Source organism: Python bivittatus, unplaced genomic scaffold (genome assembly GCF_059951505.1).
Source record: "Python bivittatus isolate LINGU-HERP-01145 unplaced genomic scaffold, Pbiv_v1 ctg000700_np1212, whole genome shotgun sequence".
Lineage (NCBI taxonomy): Eukaryota > Metazoa > Chordata > Lepidosauria > Squamata > Pythonidae > Python > Python bivittatus.
Window position 1 is genome coordinate 21453876 of NW_028277098.1, and position 27257 is coordinate 21481132.

Consider the following 27257-nt stretch of genomic DNA (forward strand, 5'->3'; position numbering starts at 1 on the left):
AGGAAAACCCTTTTGCTATGGTGCACGCGTGGACACACACACAGAAAGCTTCATCCATCCTCAATAAATGGGGATGCTGACTTTGCTCGTGTAAAATCCCAGTTTAAAGGCCTGTCTGGTCCAAAAACATCTGGGAGATTCTGGGTACTCTGAAAAGTTGTATCCAGTCCATGTAATAATTGAGCTAGATGAAAGAATGGTCCAATATAATGGTTAATTTCCCATGCTCCTATTCTAGAATGTATTAAAGGGTGCTCTAAAACATGATAAAGATCCAAATGTTACATGTTAAAGTGTCTGCTGATAAAGAAATACTTTAGTACTTTTCTATAAAGCTGCAAAGTAATTAGCAAGATATTTTAATCAGACTTCTCAAGTAAGTGCAAATGAAGATTAAAATGAAGTCCAGAGCAGACCATATTACCTTACCCAATATTATCTGAAGTATAGTGACTACAAGGAATTAGCATCAATAAGATCTTAGTACTCTAATGCTAGCTTCTACAAACCTTTCCCCCCATATTTCTATCGACAATAACTTAGTTTATACATTTGCTAAGACTTCATTTGATTTAAGTGTACTATATATCAATCCAGTCTTTGTTAAATATCTCAGGAGAGGTAGAAGTAAAACAAAATTAAGACAATCCACCACCCCTTTACTATGTTTCTGCATCAACACAAGAACAGAAGTTTGATAAACCTGGATCTAATCTAAGAAGCTATGGTATTTTTGTTAATGCTACAAAACCACAGTGAAATGGAATTAATATGAAACGTTCCAAAGAATACTGCATTATTTAGCGCAGGAGAAAAAAGACCCCACTAAAATACCTCATTTTCTCATTATTCAAAAGTGAGATATCTCTGTTGTAACATGTTACACATAGGAACTATACTAGCACTGCTATTAAAATAAATATATATACATCCCAAAAAAGTCCCTTCAGTAATCACACAATTACTGTTTTCCATCGTTCACCTGATATTATATACTTTTTGCTCCTTTACAAGTCCTAGAGCTAAAGAAATCTTAATTAAATCTTTAGGAACTGTCTCAGTTTTTCTAGGTACATAAGTTCTTATCTGATAGAAAATATATGTAAGTATCTAGAACAGATATAAAATAAAGTTATACAATCAACTATATTGACAGTATATATTATTCCCAGTGTCTCATTTTAAAAAATCACTAAAATATTCAACTTTTATTAACAGTATTTACAATTTTTCAGCTTCTATTCAACCGTGGTGAAAGTTTTAAAAAAACTTAAGCAATAACCACAGCACAAGATGAAAACATTTTGAACTATACAATACTTTATACACATTTTATACAAAGGAACACTTAAATAATACAACTGGACACAAAAATATACACTTTTAGAGAAATTCACATCAGTAATTGTATAAAGCTCTCTCCTGTACTGTGGTCCTGAAAATGCAGGACTACCCCTTGGCTCTGAAGTGTTATTTGTGACAATCCTAAAAGGCCACTATAGAGCAAGGACTGCCACTTGAATTACTAGACAAGTGTATTTACTAGTCTGTCATACCCCCTACATATGTAATTTACAAATAAAATAGTAGGAAAAGCTGATCAACTCATTTGTCCTTAGTTCCAAGCTGAACAGCTATTCATCCTGTCAAGTAATAGAAGTGACAATCATATATAGAGTACGTTGACATCATCAAGGCTATCAGCTTAGAGTTGAGTTTGTATGTTCAAGTTTTGAGGTTCTTATGCAAAACATCCAAAGCATAGTGGTATCAAATTGTATTTATGAAGGTAGAGTGTTTGAGCCAATAGTAAAATCTAGGCTCACACTACACAGAATTAGCAGAATAATGCACTTAAAGTGTACTGTTCAGGATGTGTATTCAACACATGATTTGTGTTAGAAAAAAAAAAAAGAAAAGAAAAGAAAACCTGTCAGACACTGATTTGAAAGTCCAATATCAACCAAATTCACCTTCCTGGTCAAGTGCATTTATGTTAAGGCTTTGAATCCATCTGACCAACGATTTTACAGATAAAAGAGATACCCAAATCCTGCCAGTATGTCTCACTGAGACCAGCATGAAGAGAACGAAGCTTAACACCTTCAAGAAACTGATGCAGGAACACATGCTGATACCTTGTATATATATAATTTTGTTCAAAATTAAGGAGATTTAATATATTTAGGACTTTGACAAAAATCCTAGCTTCTTTTTAAAAACCAAAGTAATTTAAGTTGTAACTTCTTTGGATGATTTTCCACTTCCTGTTTGTGGTTCTTACGATTTTCATGCAAAGAGATACATTTCTTAAGAACATCTTAAGAAATGACAATTTCAATGGAAATGGAATGTGTATCCAGAACTGCAGGTGAAAAAATAAAACTTGCTCTATGAGTCCTTGAGTTTTGTCATCATACATTTGTGTCCTGTAATAAAGGTTCTTTGGCCTCTCCAGGGGCCTGTGGGCTGTGTGGATGTCCATGTCCACCACAGTGTTTTTTCCAGCTGCTAGAGCGAACATTTAAATTGGTGTGTTCAGGAATAAACAAGGCAACCAGTAGAGCCAGTAATACAGAACATGCACCAAATAAGAACGGGGGCCCAGGAATGATGGAGTTCTGGAAAGAAAAATGAAACAAAACAGAATTAGCGTAAGACAAAAGGACAGCACTTTAGTTTACTTAGTTAAATTATGGTCAGATTATCTTTTGCAAGAATTGTGGAGTGTGAACAATCTGATTTTGCACCTCAGGATAATGAGTTAGCTGTTTCTTTCTCACTGCTCCCTTCATTACTTCAGAGATTTCAAAGCACTGAACTACGATCCGATAAAGTTAGATAGTAATCCTGCTCAGCTCTCCTTTGGATGTATGGCTTGTTTAAGTTTCTTTCATCTCCTAAATACTCCACATGGAATCATAAAAGCGCCATCTAAATCCAAAGCTATATGTATTTTGCAAAGATGTATTACATCAATATTAATGAAATTAGTTGACTACTAGATAATCTGTGACCCATTGGGTCATCATTTCAGAAATATTTCCTTACCTAAACAGAGAAACAGAATGACCAAGGGCAAAAAAGCAGTGGGAGTATGAGCAACTTACGACTCCTTCCCTCCCTCCCTTCGTATAATATAGGCTTGCACCATTTGCCCTCCTCTCACAATCCTCAGGAAAGCTCCAGTGAAGCCTCTTCCTCCTCGGCTGACCCATGGAACAGCCTTCCGCTTTGCTGGGGGGTAGGTGAAACAAAGGGAACCATGGATCTCAAGGAAAACTGCATCCCAGGCCCTCATTCTGACATACTCCCAAGGGCCTTCTCCCTTGGTGGAGGAAGAGGGCTCACCCATCAACTGCCAGCGCCCCAAGCCAACCCTACCTCACCAGCAGGCATCTGAATTGCTCCCTCATCCTTCCCTCAATGCCCACCACTGTTAAGAGATTTCAAATTTCTGGCTTGTTTCCAAAGGAGCCAATCATCACTCACCCGCTGGGCCTGGCTGCCAGCTGATTGGGCACAGGGGACAGAGGGAGGTGGGAAAGAGGCCAGGGATATGCCCATGACGATCATGTGACCTGGGCTGATTGTGACAGCGTGGCAGCACAGCAGTGCTGAAGTGGCCACAATTTCCCCAAATTTCAATCCCATGGGAGTAATGGGTTCCGGATTTTGGACGCATTCTGTAAGGTTGCCCATTTGAGGTATCTTGGTTCAAAAATTGTTGCCCTATGACACACCATTTCGCCCAGTTGAAGGTTACAGACACGAGAACTTTAGTAGTATATAGATATTGAAGGCCACAAATAAAACTAACATCTTCCTGTAAGCAGAGATTGTACAATTATATAACGATACTATACTATTTATTTTCTCTAGGTAAGAAAATGCATTATTAATTTAAAGCATTATATGGCATGCCTCCTGCGTCCCACCAGATGGCACTGTTTGAACGAAGGGACTCAAAATGTTCCAATCTAGCATGTGGGTAGGGTGAATACTATTAGGGAAAGGCAGTCCCACAAATAACCTGTATTCTTTTTTTGATACATGTTGTTAAAAGAACAACAATAAAACATTTAAAAGAAATTGTAAACCACCCAGAACTGTTGAAGAGGCTAATGGCCTCAAATTTAAATTAAATAAATAACCCGGTCCTGTGCCATATTGAGGTTTATAGGTGATAACCAGCACTCTGAATTGCAACCAAAGTTGTTACTATATCCTAGCCTGAATCTAGACTAAAAGGGGTCCAGATAATAAGGCACAGTATTGGGATCACATTATACTAGGGTGAGGGTTGAGAATCACATTTAATCCTCTGGCTGCACAATTCCTCATCCTGTTTTGGATTTTGTATGTATATTGCAACAAATGGGCAGCTTCACTTCCAACTTTACATGGCAGGCAAGCTATAGGATCCCTACAGGAATCTGTATGATTCATAACCCTTAGCTTACAGAATCTGGACCTACAATTGTATCTATATAGAAAATAGATCCTATTTTCAGATACTCCCTTTTGAAAATCAGGCCAATGTATGTATCAACCAGCCTAGCATATGAGTGAGATCAATTCAGGCTAAGCAAAATAAAATACTCCTGTGTCAACAAAGTATGTTTCTTATTCAAGAAGAGTGAAATTCAGAAGCAATCTGTTGCTTAAAAAAAAATCCAGAGAATAATTATGTGATAGTCACTTTTTTTCTTTTGCAAGCAACAAGAAGTCTCTGTGGCCTGAATAGGAACAAGTCATCACATTGGGAGTGAGGGAAGATTAATCATTCTCCCAACCCCCTTTTTGTTCTGAGAAAAGAAAAAGAAAAAGAAAAGAACCCCCCCGTCAAGCTCCACTTAGGGGGTGAAAAAGAAAACAGCAGAGCTATTACAGTATCAACAGCTTCACTCTACAGCAGCTCCTGCTTCTTTTACTTTAACTATAAATAGTCATTAAGCAAAGTCTGGACAACCACCGAACTGATTAAAGCAAGCTAGACCACAAGACATTTACTGATTTTGAGGGATCAGCCCAGGATCATTTCCAGGGCTACTGTAAGGAAGTGATTCATGCTATTTGGCAGATAAAATTACTCAGATCTGCTTAGAGTTGAACTCCAACTAGTCAGTTCCAGTTGAGGTGCCTGGGACAGGGCCTTCTGTGGTTATCTGGAGCAAGTTTGAGCCTGTGACTTCTGAAATTCTCCAGTCTGTTAGCTCAGTCACCTGTTTGTTAAATTCAGGTTCCTCCTAGATTGTGAAAGCTGTCAGGGAGGTGATCTGTAGTTGGGTCCACGCTGTGGTAAGTGTCTTTGAGTGAGGGGGTGGTTCCACTGCTTTAAAGGCTATAGTGCGTCCTCTCCTCAAGAAGCCATCACTAGACCCAACAGTCCTAGACAATTACTAGGAATTTTTAAGAAAGGTATGGAGAGGCTTCAGGTCCACAGGACTCTGGAGGAAGAAGATGCATTTCAGTCAGATTTCGGGCCAGGGTTTAGTAGGGGGATGGCATTGGTTGCGCTTGTTGACAACCTGTGGCAGAGCTGGGATGGTGCGGTAAATCCATCCATTGTGCTCCTTGATCTCTCAGTGGCTTTTGATACTGTCATCCATGGTTATCTTTTTGAACTAGCTTTGAGAATTGGGGGGTGGGAGGCACTGTTTTACAGTGGTTCTCCTCCTTTCTCTGTGGCCAGTGTCAATCGGTATTGACAGGTGGGGAGAGATCTCACTCATGGCCCCTTGCTTGTGTATTGCAGGGCTCGATGCTCTTTCCCCTCCTGTTTAACATCTACATGAAACCACTGCGGGTAAGGTTATCTGCTGGTTTGGAGTCAAGCATCAAAAAAATGTGGATGATATCCAATTGTGTATCTTGACTCCTGGCTGGCTGAGCAACGCAAAGCCGTGATCTAGTGCCTGGAGGCTTTGCTGGTATGAAAGGGGAGGAACAGGCTCATGCTCAATCCTGACAAGACCAAGTGTCTAGATCTCCCAGATCTGGTGGTATTCCATCACTGACTCTCAGTGGGGTTGCTCTTCCCCATTTGAGACTTGTGCCCAATCTGGGGGTCTTATTGGACTTTCAGCTCCTGTTTGAAGAGCAGGTGGAAGCTGTGGCCCAGAACACCTTTGCACAAGCACATCTAGTGTGCCAGTTGCACCCTTTCCTGGATCAGGACGACCTTCAGATAGTCACCCATACCCTAGTCCTCATGACTGGATTACTGTAATGCACTCTACTTGGGGCTGCTTTTCAAGTCTATCCAGAAGATATAGCTGGTCCAGAATGCAGCAGTGTGGGCAGTAATGGGGGTACCTTGTTATGCACACATCACCGTTCTGCTTTGCAAGATGCACTGGTTGACTCTGGAATGATCTCCTCCCAGAGATTCATATGGCTCCCTCTCTTATGTTCTTAAGAAAACTATTGAAGACCTGATTGTTCTCCCGTGCCTTGGAGACAGGGTGATTGTGAAGCTCCCTTTTGTCTTTTGCCTGTTTTATTTTGCTTTGCTTTATTTTGGTACAGTTTTGAATATTTTGCTTGTTGGGTTAGTTATATCTTTTACATGCTTTTATACATATACCGGTTCTTAGCTGTAAGCTGCCCAAAGTCATTTGGGAGTCAGGCAGCCTATAAACAAAACCAATTGATTAATTAATTAAGGAATGTGTTTAACCCATGGTTTTGAGTTTCATAATACAATATGGCTTACTTAGCATAGGAAAGCATTCTAGTGTCTCATGGTGATTTCTGCATATACCTATTTAGCACAATTTAGCACCATGGGGTGGGTGGGATGAGATAGGGAAGAAGAAGTAAAATTCCATGCATGTACAAAATACGTACTTACAGATGCTTGGACATTTGAGTTGCAGTGATACATTTAAAACTATGATTCTTTTTTTCCTATCACCACATACACACATTTAAAAAAAAATTGAAAATACCTGCTGTGAATGGTGTTGGGGGGCTACGTTAACTTCATTTTCAGTCATTGGATTTTCATTCAATTCTACATGGAAAATGTAGAATATAAAACCATAAAGCGCTGGTCCCAAACCATTACAGAGTCCTCTAATTCCTGTTATCATTCCTTGGACAACCCCTACAAAACAATGAATATTCAAAGTAAACATCTATAAGCAAATGATAAAAATATACTACTAATTATTATCAGTTATTATTAGATAAAAATATACATGTTCAACAAGTATTTACACATTTTGCACAGAAACTCCATACAATTTGCAGTACCACAAATGTTATGATCTTTTTACAAGTAGTTAAGGTATTTGCACAATACCATTTGTGACTATTAGTAAAAACAATATGGTGGCATTGTTTGAAAGGAGAGATTTGTCACATTTCAGCATGGCAATATTTCCACCATTAAGAAAACGAGGACTTTCTATCTGACATGTTAATCTTATGAAATACTTACCCTGTTGATCAGCATCAGCAGTTCGTGAAACGAGAGCACTCACAGCTGGAAATGTGATGCTTGACATTGCTGCAACAGCCCCTGCTGCCCACATCATCCTGGAAGGGAGGGTACAGAGACCAGTAAATGAATCAGGCTAGTATTCACAATAAATTCAACAGATTTTTAAATCAATCAAGTGAATCAGAGACTAAGAAAAACACACAACTCCAACACTAAGTTAATACTCTGCATTAAAGCATTTATGAGAGGCATACTATTGATGGATGTTTTTAAAATCTACTGTATGTTAAATTAAGAAGAGACTGTGCCAAAGGTGTAACAATATTAAAACAGCAACACAGTGAAAAATTACTTACCAAGGTTCAGAGCCAAAACCATACCATGCGAGTTGCAATATTTGAAATCCAAGTCCAAGTAAGATGGTGTTTTTATTTCCAATTGACCTCATAAGTAAACTCAAAACTATTGTCTGAGGAAAGAAAAATGGCAAAAAATAACCAGGACTTTTCAGAGATTTGATCATTGTGACAGCTATATCAAAACAATCAATACAAGGCTTGACCTTCACCCGCCTCCTTCAGGTGGAACCAGCTGGTCTTGCATGCTTGTCCTGATCAGGGAAGCTAAGGGCTGCCCCTGTATGCAAGGCTGGGGCAGAGGCACTTGGTGAGTGTTTCTTTATCAGCCTTCACCATCCGTACCAGCCTCCTGAGACCTGGTTGGCAACCTCCTAGGCATCATTCCAGAAAGTTATCAAATTGGACCTATTCCACAGGCCCTCAAGATGTAATTACTGCTGCTATGTACATTCTGGCTGGCACCAAAGGTTATTGTTATTACTGTTTTATTAGTTATTGCTTTATTTGATTGTCTGATCTTCATATTGTATTTTGGGTTTATCTGCTCGTAAACTGCTGCAAGTCAGGCTTGTTCAGTGGGACACAAATATGACTAACTAACTAACTAACTAACTAACTAACTAACTAACTAAATAAATAAATGTGAGTCACATCAAACTGATTGAAAGTAGTGAAAGACTGAGCAGGCATTAATAGTATATTAAAATATTGTCAGAAATACTTCTAACAGCTATTTGTCAGCTTCAGTCTGTATATGCTGCAGTTCTGGCTTGCTACTAATTGGCAGACCAATTCATTCTTTTCTATTATAGCTGTCATTTGTGAGCCTGCATGAAAATTTTCCAAAGGGGTACCTCAGTATACTGTTGAAAAAATACTGCATAAAATCCAATAAAATGAATATTTATAAACACAGGAATTAATCATTATTAGATTTATGCATACTTGTCATTGAACAATTTATCAATCAAGATACTGTATTATTCACGACCCAAATCTTACAGCAAAGGTGGACAATCCATAACCCTCCAGCACTTGCTTGCAGCTTCCAGAGTATACAGGGCTGAAATCTGCAGGGCTTTCCTTGTTTGGGTGTATGTTTTAAAGAGCATAACAAGTCTCCTAAGCCATGCAGAAGCTTCAGCCCTCATTGCACCTTTTAAAACCCCGCAAATTCAAAATAGTTCAGGGAGTTTCCTGATTTGGGGGGTCTTTAGAAGCCAATAAAGGAATCTTAAGGCACCAATTTTATGCCATACATTCCTACCAATCCCAAACACTTATATACTTATATACTTAAAAGGAGTCGGAACATTTCAGGGCCACCAAATCCAGTAACGTTACAACGTCACCAGGTCCATTCTCTGTGAGCTCAGGCAGGGCAAAAAGTGGAGCTCATAAACCCCAAAATATTACCCACCTTTGATTTATAGGATGGTTTTTAAAAAGTGCCTTACTTAGCAATACCGCTTACTCAATAGGTAAGCTATATACTAGTGTACAGAATCCTTACAAAAACAGAACTAAATTAGTTCTTGTACCATGACTCAGCCCTAGTTAGTAGTATCAAGACTAACAAAGGTATCAGCTGACACACAGGATGGATAAACTTGGCATCGTATACAGGTATACAGCAACACCTTTTTTTCACTCTATACATTTAGAATGGCTGCATCTAAGTGCAGAAGAAATTGAGCTTAATTTAGTAATGGATGGGTCCAGTCTTATTTAAACTGATATCCACTTGTGCAGAATATTCCTCTGCTCACCTGCTCCATCCACACATCTCTAGTGTGTCTCTCTTCATGTGAAGGGGTGGAGATGTGGAATTACTTCACTAGCAAATGCCATTTTACCAGTGCAGTGATACCACTTGTTATTCCTTTTGGCATCATTAGTTGTGACTCTATAGACCAGTTTCAGAATTGCAGCCATAACACGTGAATAGAAAATTCTCTCTCTCTCTCTCTCTCTCTTTCAAAATACTTTCTTTTATTTTTTTAAATCGCTATTGTAAAAACCAGGCTACCATCCTACTTGAACAAACAGTACTGGCAGAAACTCTTCAAGTCAGTTATAAGTTACCTGTGCAACAATGGAGAGAATCCCAAGGACGGCAATAAATGCTGCAACACTTTCTGATGAAAATCTCATTATCTAGATTTTTAAAAAGAACATTTCATTGTAGAAGACTATGATAAATTATGAATAACTCACATAAAAATGCATAGGTAATAAAAGCTTGTTTAATGAAATGCTTAAGAAATCTAGTCAAAAATAATCCATTCCCCTCTTTCTTTACGTAGAACAACATTATAAAGAGCTTCTTCTATGGAAATAAGGCTGAACAACAGTCATTTTTTAAATGGAAATTAATCTGCTTTTAAGGATAGCGATTCCAAACAGCACAGAATGGAAACATTTTTTTCTCTTGGAGCGGTTACCAAAATTAACAATCTATTAGTAAGTCATGGCTTTATTCCCTTTCATTTTTGCAAATCAAACATCCACAATTAAAAGAATTAGGCAAATGCTTACTTGTCTGAGGTACAAGAAGAAGCTGGAATACTGGCCTGCCTCAGGGAGGTAGGAGAGAAAGACCGTTATACAGATTAGCAGCACTATAGAATCCTGACCAACTTTCTTCAATGACTAGAAATAAAGAGAAACATTAATTGATTAATTTCATTAGTAAGACTGTCAAGCATCTGGGTCTTTCAGTTTTTTTGATGGGTCATGGGTAGGAAACAGTTGGGAAAGAAACAGGGTTTCTGCCTATTGGGGATCCTCCCCAGGCATGTAGAAAATAATCAATACACTGAAAAACCAAAAACAGGCCACATGTACATTAAGTACTACCTGTTGCCCAGAATCCATGGAATATATCTAAGTCATGTGGAATATTTAATTAATTTATTTCTTTAGTAAATTTACATTGAATGAACGTGATTTAGAAATGGACAGAGATGGAAAGAGACCTAGCCTGCTGGAACTCTTTACAGCCTATGAAACGAGGCTACTTCTCCCCAACGGGGACACAGTAAGCTTTTGGAAAGCAGCCCCATTACCCACAATGTTCCTCCAAGGATGAAGAGGTGAGATAATGATGCCACCTTCCCAGCACAGCATTAGGCCCCGATGACCTGCCTTTTCTGAATCTAGGCAAATCAGCACTATAAGCCTTCTCCATACAATACTGCACTACTCTAGCTAGGGATGGAAACTGCCCATCTATTCCTGGAGTTTAGCAGTCACATGTTTACTTTGGAGGAAGGGAAACGCAGCGATACAGAAATATTTTCTTCACTTTTAATACTGTAGAAAACTTATTAAAATTGAAATATGAATACAGTTACACATACCAGAACTACCTGACATGTTTATAGGACTTTGTTCAATGCTTAATAAAACGTAAAATTCCAAACCCTGCATAGCCCAAATTTAGCCCTGTTTAATGTTATTCATAAACCTTATTTCCTACTTCTGTTCTTCTTGAAGAAGAAAAACTAAGTCTATGTTCTTTGGTACCTATTTAAAAATGTACCAAAAATAAATGGCTCAGCACTTTCCCTTTGAGCTCATTATATCTGACAAAACTAAAGTGAAGTTCAAAAAACAAACAAACAAAACCCCCACCCTTCCAACGCTAATAACTCTCCAAGAAGGAGTATCAACAGAAACTGAAATAGACAGTATAGGATAGTAACGGCAGACTGATTCTTTCCTTTCCTTAATTAAACTCCCCTTGACTAGTGGAATCTCCGCAACAATCCATTCCTCACACTATAAAACACTAAGTATCACAAGGGTCAACTTGTTCTTGGCTGGAATTTATTCTCCTACCGTCACCTCAACTAGAGAAGAGAATGTAAGTGATTTATCCACCGTTCTGGAACTTAAAAATAAAGAAACCCAGAAGTTAACATTCTATCCTTATTCTACAGGCCTTCTAGTCCATACAGGCAGAATCTAGATGTCTGTCTGCTTTTGCCATGGATTCCAACTGTCTCTTGTAGATTTCTCTGCAGGTTTGAAACCCAGTCAGACATACAGTCATGTATGGAAGAGAGATCCCAACAGGGCGGGTATGCTCAAATTAAAAAACCAAACAAATAATGCAAATTCCAGTTTCATGCGACCCCTTAGCATCCCCCATCTGAAAGAGCAAAGTATATTACCGCAAAAGGGTCGGCTTGTTCCCAAGAAATAGGTGCTCCCCATGATGCAGGCCTCATCTTTTCTGGCAGTGATTCAGGGACAGCAACAAGAATAAAACAAATGTCCAACAATGCAATTGCTGTAGCTAAGACAACCACCAGACTATCTCCATACACTCGACCAAGATAGGCACCAATGGCAGGACTGGTAACTAAACTGGCAGCAAAAGTTGCTGAAACCTGTGAATGACAACAATCAGTGAGAACAGTTTTAGTAAATAACCACATTACGTACTGACAATCCTAAATATTTTGAGTCTTAATTTCTTGATAAGAGGAAGAGGGCAATGCACTGAAAATACATTTACACTATCTTTCTGCCATACAGCATTCATGGCATCTCATGGAATACAAATGTGCAATATGAAAATAATAATGGTAATAACCGACTACAAAATTCCTAAAAATATATGTGGCAATTTAGCAAAGGTAAAGATTGATTTGTTCTGACAAATGTAAAAGTTGTATTTCAAAATGCTAATGGAAGAGAACTAAAATGAACTGTATATCCTCTGATGATTACTTTAATCATATTACTATATCCATAGCAAAAGGAGATTTATCCCCCCTCCCCAATAACTCTCTGTGAATTGAGAGAGTTATAAATGGCATTTGTGGATAAAATTAGAAGCTGTTGAAAACAAAGGAATAGGCAGAAAGTACAAATTACAGCAGAATCCCTGATGACTGCCTCTGAAGATTAGCTTGTTTCTAGCTGGATATATGTGTGTTTGCACAATTTAATTCTTTTCACCTAAGTAGAGCTTCTCTCCCCTTCCTTTTCTACTCATTCATTACCATTCCAGTTTTCTCCTCCCTTTCCCCTTCCCTTCCCAAAGAAGCAACTATATACAGTATATGGACAGAATTCTGAGACTGGTTTCTATCACAGGTGGCAAATCTAAGTTGGGAGGATAGGAAAGCCAGGCAATGCACAGGTATTTGTGTGCGTTTATAACTGTTTTTCTGTCATCTCTTCCTTGGTGGGGTGATGGTGATGGTCTTCCCTTTGCGTAAATATGGTAAAAGAGATCTGATTATCAGCATGCACAATATTTGAATATATAGAAATACTGCACATACCAAGCCATAAGCCATGCTTCTTTCATGTTCTTGGGTTATATCTGCTACATAAGCAAATACTACTGAAAAAGTCACTGCAAAGACTCCAGAGACAGAAATAACTGCAAAGTACCACCTAGAACAAAGGATACCATAAGATTAGAACTTAGAAGGAAATGTTAAAAACACCTAATTAATAACTGTATGACTCTGCTTGTCCAACATGCATGCACAACAATTACTGTCATTACTATCATAATTAACACAGATTTATAAACATTATGGATAGCATCTATAGAATTTGAATAGAAAATACTTTCCCTTTAAATAAAAAAAATTGTAAAATTGTTGTTCAAATCTTAGATTCTGAGCAGCTACCACAAATCTAACTACTGGTGATACATTTATCTTCGATAAACACAATTTCAGCATTCTTTACTCCTTGGAATCTTTAAAAGGTTAGTATTTCAGCAAAGAAACAAATAAATACAACATCAAGCTAGCTATCTGAAAGGGAAACTGACAGAAGATAAAAAAACTCCCTATCCAAAGCAGCTCTGTTGGTAAACTTATACTGAGATCAATCTTGTCCAAAAAATGGCAGAATATGAACCAGATCTGTTCTTCAAGCTACTATAAGAATGTCTGAAGGATACCAAAAATAACCATGACATTCTGCTACCAGTTACTATTCTCCAAGAGCAAAACAAACAGAGAAACCAAAGACAGTTTTTGCACCATACACAATGCATTCATTGATAAATGATCTGGCACTCTGCCAATAAGATCAACCAATGCTTGTACAAAGACAGTTGAAATTAATCTGAATGAGTTTAACATTCAGGTAGTCCTTGCTTAATGACTACTCATTCAATGGCCATTCAAAGTTCCAGTGGTGCTGAACAAATGGTAGTTAGGACCAATCCTCAAAGTTTCAGCTGTTGCAGAGCCCCCACGGTCACATGATCAAAATTTGAGCGCTTAGTAGCCTGCCCACACTTAAAACCGCAGGGGGGGTTCAACCGCCCCCACTTATCTCCCCCCCATCTCTGCCCTTTTGGCCACCCTGCACTCCCCTACATACCCCTGCTGCCCCCCGGCTGCCACCCCCAGCTGATTTTCACCGTATTCTTCCACCTGCTGCTAGCCCAGGATCCAGGTGTTGGGCAAGGGTGCAGCCCTGGGATGCGTGCAGTGAGTGTGCCAGGGTGGTGGAGCCTTGTCTGCTGAAGGGAGCTTGCTGGGACTGACTGGGGAGGGGGCAGCAGGATGGGATGGCAAGGCATGGTGTTCTCTGTTACCAGGCGAGGCAGGAGAGGCGGTGGTGGCTCCCCAGGTGAAGGTGAAGAGGTGCTGTTTGGGGTGGTGGCAGAACTGGAAGAAGCAGAGGAATGAGGGCTTCCCAGAGGATGAGGGTTTCCCAGAGGCAACAGCACCTTTGCAGCTTGCATTGGAAGTGCTCCTGGAGACCCAGTCTGCAGGCTTCAGTGGGAGGTGGAGGTGAGCCCAGAGCTGGCAGAGCCTACCTGCAGGCCCTCTGCTCACTCTCGGCCCAGCCTTCTTCCTGCAAAGCCTCATGAAGGGCCAAGCAGCTTCCAACATCCTGAAGCCCACAGACAAGTTCTCCAGGGGCACTTTGCAGGAGGAAGGCTGGGCCGAGAGCAAGCAGATTTGCGGGGAGAGATCAGACGGCGGGAGATAAGGTTGGGGGGAGTTGAAGCGGAGGCGAGTGTGGCAGGGCAGAAGTGTGAGGTACTGGCCTAATGACGGCACAGTTCTCGGCTAATGACCACAACTGGGGCTACTGGAACTGCCATCGCTAAGTGGTGTGGTCACTTGATGTTTCACCTAACGACCGTTTTGCTTAGCGATGGAAATTCCGGTTTCAATTAGGATTGTTAAGAGAGGACTACCTGTACTAATCTCTTAATTTAATGTACCAATGGAGGAAATGGTGTCCATTAAAGCAGATGTCTGTTAAATCCAAATGAAATTTTATGTATGCATTTTATGCATGCACAAAATGAAGAATGGGATTTTATGCATATGCAAAAGCAGATAATATATCAACAGATTTTGTCCACTACATCCAAAGTCTGCTAGACTGGTATATGTTAACCAAGGGTTTACTGTATTTTAAAATAGACAAGTAATGAAACTCATTCTACAGGATTAACTTGACTAACACATAAAAAGCAAACTTTAGACACTAACCATGGACTGATCTTCATTAGTGGAATTGGAGCACAGGTAAAAAATACTGTTAACAGCAGGAATGATTTTCGACCCCAAACATCAGACAGAGCTCCAATCAGAGGAGCGCTCAGGAAAGACAATAAACCCTGTGAATTAAACACAAATGCTTTAAGGAAAAAGATCAAATTTGTCCCAAACAAAGAGAAAAGGCACAACAGGACTGCGGTGGCCATCACTTCCCCATTAAAAAACAAGTTCCACCAAACTGCTTCCAGCTTTTCAGGCCAGTGCTGCAACAGCCTTCCCGAATAGTGAAAGTAGGTTTATTTTAGTATTCTTATTTTAGTAAGTTTATTTTAGTATTCTTATTAGCGTGGGGAAGCTTAGGTGTGGTTGAGGAAACCTGGTTTCTGGATGCTTATGGAAGAGTAGCACATTAGGCATGGATAGCGATAGATATTTTTAGGCATCAATCACTAGTCCTACCACATGATCTGCTTACGTGTGCTTGCTTTTTTTTTTTTAATGAGTTAGGATTGGAGACTCAATTGTCTTAAAGCTCCCTTAAAATCTATGATTCTAACCACCCGAACATGAAGTATTCAGTAATTAATTGTATCTTACCTTTACTCCTTGGATCAAGCCATTCATTAAAAATGTATGTTTTGGGAAGGTTTCATGCAAAACCTGTAAAATAATTATGCACATGACAGATAAGGAGGAGACTGGTGCAACAGCATATTTGAACTGTTCAAATAAAGACAATCAAATTATTTTAAGGAAATAAATCTCATATATCACAAAACTTCCTTTATATATAGGGAGATAAAAGGGAAATCACACTGACTGAAACTGGAAAAATACATAAGTACAGTACTTGTAATGTCAATGGTCTAATCTAGGTAAGAGGAGGAAACATCAGAAAAAAGTAGCTTATTCTACAGCAAAGGGTGTGCACTGGTTGCAATATGATCATGAAGCAACTGCACCAGTCAATGCCGGAATGCTTTCTAATATGACAGAACTGGGGAATTCTGGGAGTTGAAGTCCACATATCTTAAAGTTGCTAAGGTTGAGAACACCGTGTTAGACTGTCTGCTCCATGTGTTAAATTTCTTTAGTTCAACACAGATTTTTAGTATGGAACAGCTCACATTAAATATCACTGAAAGCACACAAACAGCATTGATAACCAGAAATTTCATTGCTAGCCCTATTTTTGCAAACTTTGCCTAATTACATGAAACTTCAGATTATTTCTTTGTTATAAAAGTTGTGGCTGTGTGGTTGTTAAGGTTTCAAGAAATAAGTGCAAAGAAAGAACTGACTCCTCAGGGGAGGGTTGAATAAGAAAAGAAAAAAATAAACATAAATGTCTTTGTTAGTGTGTATTCTCAGGGATTAGAAATCACATTGGATCCTTTTGTGTATCTAGGGCACTGATATACCAGAAAACATTAGCATGTTTCTATAAAAATCACATTTTATTGCCTGAGATTTACATCTCAGCGCCTAAATCCTTGAGATTCACACAATTCATTTATGCTGATTTTTTAATTATAAAAAAATCAAGTTAAAGTAAAATTTCCTTTGACCTGAGGTTGACTCTTAAAGATCTAATGGGCACATCTATATATTTTTAAAAATAACAGTATAGAAGTAGTTTGCCATGTCTTCTTCAGGAATGTGTTTATTTTCTTCTGACTTCCCAGTCTAGTCTACAGTTCTCATATTTCCTGGTGATCTCCTATCCAAGCACTACCAGGACTGACTTGACTTAATATTTTCCAAGATGCTCCAAGGTTGGCTAAATACTGCCATCCAGTTGGGCTCTACTCAAGAGCGATAAACATTATTCCATCATGAGAAGAGCATGTGGAAAAAAGAGCATGCAGAGCTGTTATTTTATCTAAACTAATTGTATTCAAATGTAATTGTATTTATACATTCTGGAACTCCTTAAGCAGCAGATCACCCAATGAATAAAAACCAGTTTCTAATGGGTTTTTAAAATGTTTCCCATTCTTTATAAAAAATTCAACTATAATCAGGAAATTATTGTTCTCTCACTGTCAAATACCAGTTAAACCAGTTTTCAATATGAATTTTTAATTGCAAACAGAACGTTTATTTGAGAACAAATAATCTTATAATCTGCTCTTTGTATATACTTCAGCCCGCTTTACATATTGCCTTTAATAAAACATTTTGCTAATTTCAGGAATTGCACCAAATTACACCTAAAAACATGCATGCATTTTTCTCCTTTTTACTCTGTGCAATTTTGTGTAAAATAAATAGAACTCATTGACATGTACTCCTCTCCTAAACCACTTCTAGATTTAAATGAATAGCCAATTTCAACAAAAATTGCCATATACTAAGTTTAAAACTGTGTTTCTTAAAGTACGGTCCTAGAAACTCTGGGGGTCCCCCAAGACTCTCTCAGGGGTCTGCAAAATCAAAATTATTTGCCAACCTATGTTAAAAAATAATATAATATTAAAATCTCATCAAACAATTGTGAGAAGCGGTAGCAGCAGTGAATGCATCCATTTTCATTTTTAATACAGTATATATTGATAAATATAATCCATACAAACAAAAACACTTTTGGGGTCCTCCATAATTTTTAAAGTGGGAAGGTGTCCTGAGAGAAAAAGCTTAAGAAACACTGCTTTAAAACAAAAAAGAACAGATAAGTGAAGCATCCTTTCAAATTACTTTATTGCAAATCTTCTGCAAAGACTCTAGTTTTGCCATGTAACTGCAGCATAGCAACTGGGAATATGGAAATCCAATTTCATCTTCCTTCAACAGAACTTGCATTCTGATTTAACTGCTGTAATTCATTGCTAAAACAGCAAATTATACTTTAATATCAGTTTATCAACCTGAATCTTAAACCAACGTTAATTTTAAAAGGGAGAAGAAAAGGGGTTATCTTCATGGCTTGAAAAGTCAGGAATGGTAGATCTGAACTAGTTCATTTTTAATTAAGACAGAAAACTTATCTAAAGCTGAATATTGGATTTAAAAAAAATGGTATCACTTACCACCAATGTAGGTGCTGTCAGAAGTCCCCAGGCAAAAAATTCCAAAAATATAACGATGACAGCATGGTAGACACTAGGAGAACCTATTCCTTGAGGCTAAGAGGAAAAAATATAATTGTTGTTACTTATCAGATGACTTACAATAATAAAAACAGTAGGGAAGGAAAAAAATATCAAAAGTCTGAAAATGGATGTCATAGCCAAAGGCAATGTGCCAAAACTATAATTTAATGTTTATGCCTATGAGCAAAAAATAGATTTCATTCATTCTCTCCTCCCCTTGAGACATATTCCAACAATGCATTGTTTTTCTCTGAAGATAAATATGACAAATTATGGCTTGGGTCAGCCATACTTCTTGAACCACAGAATACACTATAATTCAAATAAGGTGTGGGGAACAGAAGCCAATAAAAGTGGTGATTCCCTCTCCACATATCCTCTGTAGACAAGATGACTTGTTGGGTAGAACTAGCCTCCCAAACCCACCTCTCCTGCAGACATATTTTGGCTCCTGAAAAGGAGCCAATTCAAGAGTCCTAGCAGGAGCACTTTTAAGTGCTAGAATTCAGAACTGCCTTTGCCCACCAGCACCTCTCCAAAGGAAAAAAAACACAATATGATAGGCAAGCAGTTCCTTCCATTAAGAAGCTTCATTAAGAGCCATCTCTTAGAAGTGAAATAGTGAAAAGTGCAGGTAAGGGGAAATAGCATATTTGATGTTCGTAGATGGCCTCAACATCGAGCACCTTCAAACATTGGCTCACAAGTCGAAAGCTTTTCTTCCTGATTTACTTAAATCATAGTCTGCTGTGCTTAGATACAAGCTAAACATAGTTTGTTGACCAGTAACAAAACAGTGAGTGATTGGGACAGAAAACACATGAATATTCCTTGTGGACATAAAACCAAATCATAGTCAGTTACACTAGACAATCCATGATCTGTTTTAGTAGTATATAGATTTGAATACAGCACATGCTGAATGTTAATGCTGCAAAACCTTTTATGAAATCATGCAGAGATAAAAGTTTTTACATCCACAACAAACAATTATTTGGAATCTTATGTAATGACTTCACAAGATCTTCTGAAATTCCCTTACATTAAGATTATTCTCTCAGGAAAATTACAGAACACCATTAAAGAGAAAATGACATACACTGTGATACTGTCACATTATTTTGCTAAAATGAGTGTAAAGGTAGATAAAGGCAGAAATAAAACTTACTGCATTACTGCTCACTGCACTGAACCACACAGTTGCAGATACACATTCTTTTACAGTACTGTACTTTTCTAAGACCTCTTTGTAGGACAACATATTCAACTGCAATACAGACTTGACAAAAAAGGTTTAATGCTGAATCTAAGTGCTTTGTATTCAGAAGAAATGCTTCTGAAAGTACAGGAGTAAAAATACAGCCCCCATCTGCCACTCATAAAGCATTCACACTGTTTTCCAGTGTTACCTGGTACTAAAGAGACTTCCACTGCGGCCATAAAGTTCAGAAAATAGATGTGGCTGCTTTAATGAGCAGGTGACAGATGCTGCATTCACATGTCAATGTATTCCAAAGCACCTCTTCTAAACTGAATGTGAAGAACTGCATAGCTCTACTAAAAATTTTAACTGCCATGGGATTCCAATTACTTATAAAGTAGAAAAAGAATTAAGGCACATAACATTACTGCATATATCAAGCCGTCTTTTGTACTATATGCACCTTAGCAAAAGGAATATTTTGGTGGTATTATTTTTTTGTTTTCTCTGATATAGGAAATCAGATTAAATCATATGAATTTCAAGGCCATAGTCTGAACTGTATTTTGCATCAGGGTTCCAGAGATAAATAAGGAACAGCTCCTTCACTGTTCCATATAAGCTCTTTTTTTCCTATATGAGGAAATACAAAGATGCAACAGTTATAGCATTGAAAAGTTTTGCTGAAGGAAACTTTAGCATCTGTGGCTGCAGAAAGATTTTTGCATGGAAATAAATACAGTGCTTAACAATACTTGGGGGGTGGGGAGACCCGGTTTTTAAAACAAATGGAGCCTTAGCCTTCCACCTAATGTTGCAGCAGCAGAGGGAAAGGAATAGTCTCTGCCCAATCCCTTGCTTGTTTTGGTACATAAGAAGCAACCGGAGCTTCAACCATCCCATAGATGCTAAGGCACAGAAAGCTCAGACTTTTCTGCTGCCTTTTGCCAGCTCCCTACAGAAGGGGGAAGAGAGAGACTTCCATTTACTCCTGAGATCATGGTGTATTTTAAAGATGCAGCATGAGATTAGAGACAACAACCTGCCTTATGAGGGGCCTAGAAATAACACATTTATGGGTTTGCTACTATGGCCACTCAGAATTTGTTGAAACCTATGTACACATATGCACTGAGAATGATAACAGCTGTTACATCCCAATTCCTCTTTTCTTATATAAATAAAGTAGCTCCTAAATTCCCTGCGTGCAGCACCACTATATAGTAAGTAGCCTTGTGTAACAATACCCTTCTTTTGCTAAACAGCTAAGCAAATACAGTGAATCACTTTGGTTGCTGTCTCCCTCAGTGCTTCCTTCCTTCTCTTACAATGCTTATGTGCTGCAGAAAGTGTGCGGGGCAGTGGGGGAGGGAAGAGATTTAGTAGTTAATCCAAGGCCATTCTAAGTGAAGCAAACTATACAAAGACACTAGTAGTAAACACTGTGTGCAAACACTAAAACAGGAACAATTTGTCTATTAATATTCTTCTAATATTCTGACTTCAAGAACACTTGTTAAAACAATCTAAAGCTATACTGCATCCTGTCACACCAAAGCACTGAATAGCATATTTCCTTAAATAACAGTCTGAACAGAGAATTTAGCAATTCCTAAAATATGTCAAATAGAATAATAACAAAAAGTCATTTCCCCTTTCTTAAGCAAGACTCTTTTAGTATGTTAACATTTAGCCTTTAATTATAAAATGAAACCAAAGTTTAAAATAAAGATGGTATACTGCAAAGCAAAATGCCAACCTCATCTTTATTTCCAAAAATGCCTATGGATTCCACGTTGGCTCCACAGGCATTCTTAGAAAAGAAAGTGTAAGTGGCTGGTGTTCCATATTATTTAATAAACGTGTCCCTCTGCCCAGAAAAAAAAAAGAAAGGAAAAAAAGTCAGCTAGGGGTTTATAATGAGTATTCTGGAGGACAGAGGGGATAGCAGGGAGCAACTTCAGCAGTTTGCTTTTTAGTAAATTGTACTTTATTATTCGCAACTCCCACTGTAGCAGCCATTTTCGAAATAGGCAAACTCACCATAGCAATAATCTGTATGAGTATCCACAGCATCTAATCAAAATATCATATATGCCCACTGGGTCAAAAAACTTAAGAGATCCTTGCCATACAGTATGCTAATGGTAAAAAAAATCCTTAGCATCAGCTAGTTTATTTATAGCATCTAAAAGACAACAGTAATTTTATTACCTTACAATAATAGTCCCATATTGAAGGTAAATTGGTGACATTCCCTGCCATCTTCCCTAGCCCAACAGATTATTATTCTAAATACTCCTACTTTATCATCCAAAATCCATGGCTGGAAAATGTCTTCATTAGGTTCGGCCACAAAAATAAAACTTTTCAAGTTCTCCAAATTTTGTGTCAAGTTTGATGTCACAAAATGGGGCAGAATGAAGGAATGTAAAAGATAGGTTTACATTTAAGTGTTGTTTTAAATCAGTCCGACTATGGAGGTACTGGTTTGAATGCAGAGACTAGAGTGCTGTTGTTACTTCATTACCCACAATGTTAAGGTACAAAGGAAATACTGTAGTTGTTCTCCCTAGCTCTAAAAGTGTATGCATTTAAATGCATTCCTGCAGTTTTTTATGAAGATAGTTGGTCTACCTTCAGGTGAAGCCCTACTGCACCATTACATGCTTTTCGCAGACATCTACTGTGGAGCAGTCCTACACAACCCATAAAGGGGAAAGGGTCAAATTGATAAACTAAAAACAATCACAGGCCACAAAGAATAGCTAGCATGCCAATCAGCTGTTTGGCAGCTAGCAGTGCAGCAGCAGCGATGAAGCTGGCAGCGTCGGTGAGGCCTGGAGGTGTTGGAGGTGCTTGGCAGCACGTCTTTCGGTGTAGCAGATCCTTTCTGGTGGCAGCAACATTTGGCAGCAGTGGATTTATTTTTTTAAAAATGCCAGCAGGCTGCAGGTCATATGTTGTGCAGGCCGGATCTGGAGTAGTAACAGTGTCTCCCTGCAGCCATCTCAATGATTTTGAATATATACTGAAAAGTATATTACCCCTCATCCAGATATTCCCCAGCCATCTAGTAAGATTTAAACCACCACAATATAATTTGGCTCAAAGCAAAAAAAGGAGAGTCATGTGAACACTTGAGATTCCACACAGATAAATTAACACTAAACCATGGTTTGTTTATACAGCAAAAATGTGACTTCCACTGGCTTTCCAGGGTTAGGCATTCCCAATACCTTATTAGTGCTGTTTAAGATTAAAACCTGGATCTTCTTCATGCAAAATATATGATGTATCATTGAATCATTGCATGACCAGCTGCAATGGCCTTGTCTTGTACAGTGCCTTATACTTAAGAAGCATAAGAGATTAAGGAATGTAAGAGGAAGTACTGCAACTCTCTGTTTTCTTCAAGAATGGAAGAGGTGGCCTTATTAGCAACAATATATCCATTCTCCACCTATCCAGCTGCCAAACAGTACTAGGCCACAACTGACACTGGCAGTAATGGAATAAAAGTACAAGGATATTTTTAAAGCAGCTTCTACCAGTCTTTAAGAATCAGGATATGTGATCATTAGAGTTTAAAAATCCAGGAATATAATCATTGAAAAAATAAGAAACTTTAGTAATTCTGATATTCCACACTTGTTTCCTGGCTTAATCCCTACAAATATAACTTTGGATGCATAAAGTTGAATGTGGTGTCTCTGAAATCTAAAATACGTCTTTTCAGAAGCTGCAATATGCATGGATAACACTGAAGAGAAAATGGAATAACAGTTTCTTAAAAAAAAAAATAAGATCACCTTCACCAAATCAAAAAGAACAAATATGAAGTATGGAAATACAAAAGAAAAACTTAAGACTGAGTCTTCTCCACACTATTTTATACAACAAGAAGATGTGAAACATCTTTGAAAATGCAGGACCCCTGAAGAAGCCAGGTTTATTGTTCTGAATTCATGTACTTTCTGTACCAAAATCTATCAAGCCAGCTCCATTCATAGGTTTATACTGACTGCAATTTATAACTGACTGTTTAGCAATTTAATAACAGGTGGTATTACACAGTCAGGAGGACAGCATGCTTCAGTACAGTATGAATCTTGAGTATAAAATGCTTACCTGTATCTCTTTTCTCTTGGTATGATATTAGTAAAGAGAGAAGAGCAACTAAGTCACAACAGGGCAACTCTGTTCTACTTATTCTTTGAAGAACAGCACACAACTCTGAAAACCTGTGCATCTTGAGGTATCATTAGATATCCCATGAACCAAAAGAAGCAGCTTAAAAGCTAGAAGCATACCCTAAAACATGGTGGAAAGAGGCTTTCAAAGTATCACTAGTATTAGGTAATAATAGGAGTGCACACAAAATGGAAAACTTGTTCATGTATGAAACAAACACATTGTGACTCAGGAATCTAGTCAAATTGTTCTGGATAAGAATCAGTGTCTGCCTGAAACTGACACATAGAGCTTCCTGGTTGTTCTGGGTAATGCCCGAAATAAAATTCAGAGGGGTGTTACAGGGCAACCCTACACTGTCTGTGTGCCAGCTCACATGCCAATCTTCCCAGAGCCTTCCTTCTAGGAGCTTCTCTCAAGGGACAGATTGCCTAACACAACTGTTCCATGCACCAGACCTTTTGTGTAAGGAACATTTTGCACATCCTAGATAGTAGCACACAGTCCAATTAACAGAAGTAATCAAACTTCTTGTTTCAAATACTACCAGCTTATTTCTTTAATATCAAAACAATGTCCTATTTTGGAGAGGATTCATTTAACGAAAATATATTCAAAATTTCACAAGTTAATGGGATCCTAAGAAGTGCCTTACATACTTTAAAGAACTGTTATCAACAAAGCATTCTACAATTAATAGTATGTATATAAAGTTATCATTACAACAGAACAAACTTTAAACTACAGCTCATTTGAAAGTCATGGCATTATACAAATTGTCACATTTTTTTCAGCAAACCTATGTTTTGTGTCACTATTTCCCTTTTATAGAAAAAAAATATAAGATGCTACATAATTTGCTATTTCATAGAGAAGTATCATTCACATCCTTGAATAACAAGGAATATACTGTATAGCATAAATTGGTATCACATGTTTTTGACTATTAAAGTTATAAATTCAGACCTTTGACTTAATGCAACATGTTACCAATTTCCACACAGGATTTTCAAGTGCACAAGGCACAATTTTATTTTATTTTTGCTGAAATGGGAATAATACACCTGCAAAAGAAGGCAACAGTAGAATCAGCTGAGGCTCAGACTGCAAACATAATAGCTGTTCAGATAGCCAAGTGTAAATAGGCAACCTGTCCCTAAAGACTCAGGGACACACACGTTAGGGGACTTTAATTGGCTGCAGTGCTCTGATGCCTGTTTACAGCAACCCCAAGCACACAGCTGATATCTACTGTTCATGCCTGGTGTGTTAATCATGGACAATATTGGTATAATCACAGCATATGTTAAAAATGTAAAACACCTCTAATATAAACCTGCCTCAAATTAAACCCAGTGGAGATATCAACTTTATTCAACTATTTAAACACATAACAAAATCAGGTATAGTTGGATTCAAATCACTACAAAAGCAGAACTATTTCTATCATTCAACAGAATAAAATAATGCTATATGGCAAACTGAGCCAAATTCCCCTTACTGCTCTTCCGATCAGCTGCCCAGAGCAATAACTTCACTGTCCCTAAGGCAAGCCTCCAGATCAGCTTGCCACTTTAGCAACTTGCCTATCTGTACTCCCCTAAGGAAGTCTTTAGGGTGATGCCTGTAAAGGTAGGCCATAAGTTGTGTAGCTGTTCTACTATCATTATTGAAGAGTACTCAGGGGGGAATAGCATATCTTCGTTCTATTTCAAAAGAGACAATCTACATGCTCTGGCTTGAAACACAAAACTGTGAACAATATATAAGAATACCTATACATCAGATACTTGGTACCTCTAGATATCACTAAAAATCACATCAAACATTTTATACTTCAGTACAATTATGTCTACATGTGACAACATGATTATGACAAAACATATATGGTCAAGGAAAAAAATATTGGGCAAGCTCCCCAACTAAAGATCACTACCAATGGACATTACTCACATCAACTGCACATTACTGAAACTGTTGCATATTTCACATTATTTTGTAACAAATGATCCCACCTGAACAGTTTACTTTAACAAAATAAAATTACTCTGTTGATTAAGTAATTGATTGATTAAGAATACAGTTAAAATGATTAAGTATTCTGATGGGAGTATTCCAACCATTGTTTTAAAAAGCACCCTCAGGAGGCCAAGTGACTAGCAACTTTTTTTATATAGTAAGCAGTGAGAGAGAGAGGGCAGAGAAAGCATATTCTGATCTTCATCGTTTCGAAATCCCTGAATTTCCCCATGAAGCAAAATAGGGTGAAATCGGAATATCGAGTAAACGGATAGAAAACAAAGTCCAAAAAAGTTGGACGATTCGTCTTTTAAAGAACGCATGCTCCTTAAAACCCAGTTTTAAAGTGATCTCAATCTGACCGAGTACATTGGGGAACTCTCCCCCCCCCCGATCTCGTGAATCCGTTATCTTCAGGATACGATATTAGCTGTCGACCAAGGAAACTGAGCAGGCACCGGGATGGTGAGGCTGGTCCATGCTGACAGGTCCGCTCCCTCCCCCCGTAACACAGGCCTCACAAAGCAGCCCGGCGGCCCTGTCCGCTTGCCGCAACATCTCCGCGGGACACGCTTGCCTTTCTTCTTCCCACAAGCTTCAAGCTGGCTAACCTCCCCCGACACATGAGCCGCCTTCTCACCGTGCCGCCGTCCTTAATGATGATCTTCTTGGCCAGCAGGATGCTGCGGTTGGCGGCCCTTTTCTTTTTCTTCCCCACTTGGGTCATTTTACCATCCTCCTAGAGGGCCGAAGGGGGAGAGGGCGAAGCGACGAGAGAAAGAATCGAGGCGGGAACGTCTTCTCTTTCTTTCCCGGCGGTAGCCAGGACGTCTCTTCCAGCTCTCAGCAACAGCTTCTCTCAGTCTCCCGCCGGTGCCGCCATCTTGGGGAAAAGAGGAAGGGAGGGGGGAGAAAACAACAACCCCGCCGCACTGGCGGCGGCGGCGGCAGAGCAGCAGCAGCGGCAGCAGCAGCGGCCGAGGTTCACATCACGCGATCAACCGATTGGTTAGTGAGTGTTGCACGTGAGTCGAGAGGCCACGCCCTCACAGGGCTCTCAGTGAGAACCAATCGCTTTTGTCGACGCTTTTGCCTCCGCTGGGTATTTGGGAGGGGCACGTGAGGAGAGCGGATGTTGGAGGCCTTGACAGGAAGGTGGGAGAGAGCGCGTGAAGTGTGGGTTTCCCTCCTCATTCTACCTTTATGAAGAAACGAACGGATCGGGCGGAAAAGCCCGCACTGTAATAGGTTGCGTTTAGGAGAGGATATAATGCGATCTACTGTAGGTTTCCTGATTGCTTATGCGGAAATTTATTGAGATTCACTCACTTTATTTTTACTACAAACCGCCGAAAGTGGTACTGTGCATAAATATGTTCGGTAATTAAGCTAATCCTGTGAAGTTATTGCCCGCGGACTATATTATAAAACAAAATATAG

General features: G+C 38.7%; 1 protein-coding gene across 1 annotated transcript; it reads right to left on the reverse strand.

The window, feature by feature from the left end:
- Positions 1 to 1298: 1298 nt before the first annotated feature.
- SLC71A1 (solute carrier family 71 member 1) lies at positions 1299 to 26792 on the reverse strand. Its single transcript, XM_007420254.4, has 12 exons — positions 26458 to 26792; positions 18341 to 18436; positions 15909 to 15971; positions 15303 to 15430; positions 13110 to 13224; positions 11988 to 12206; positions 10348 to 10461; positions 9895 to 9966; positions 7807 to 7919; positions 7448 to 7545; positions 6954 to 7111; positions 1299 to 2621 (listed from the first exon to the last, which is right to left on the reverse strand). The coding sequence occupies exons 1-12, from the start codon at positions 26542 to 26544 to the stop codon at positions 2415 to 2417; spliced, it is 1470 nt and encodes a 489-aa protein (XP_007420316.1). The 5' UTR covers positions 26545 to 26792; the 3' UTR covers positions 1299 to 2414.
- Positions 26793 to 27257: the final 465 nt, after the last annotated feature.

Coding starts and splice junctions, on each gene's coding strand:
- SLC71A1 (XM_007420254.4), bottom strand. CDS start 26,544: ATGACCCAAGTGGGGAAGAAAAAGAAAAGGGCCGCCAACCGCAGCATC. Junction 13,225..15,302: donor CTAATGAAGATCAGTCCATG/GTTAGTGTCTAA, acceptor CCTTTGTTCTAG/GTGGTACTTTGCAGTTATTT. Junction 7,920..9,894: donor TTCTCTCCATTGTTGCACAG/GTAACTTATAAC, acceptor TTCTTTCCTCAG/ACAATAGTTTTGAGTTTACT.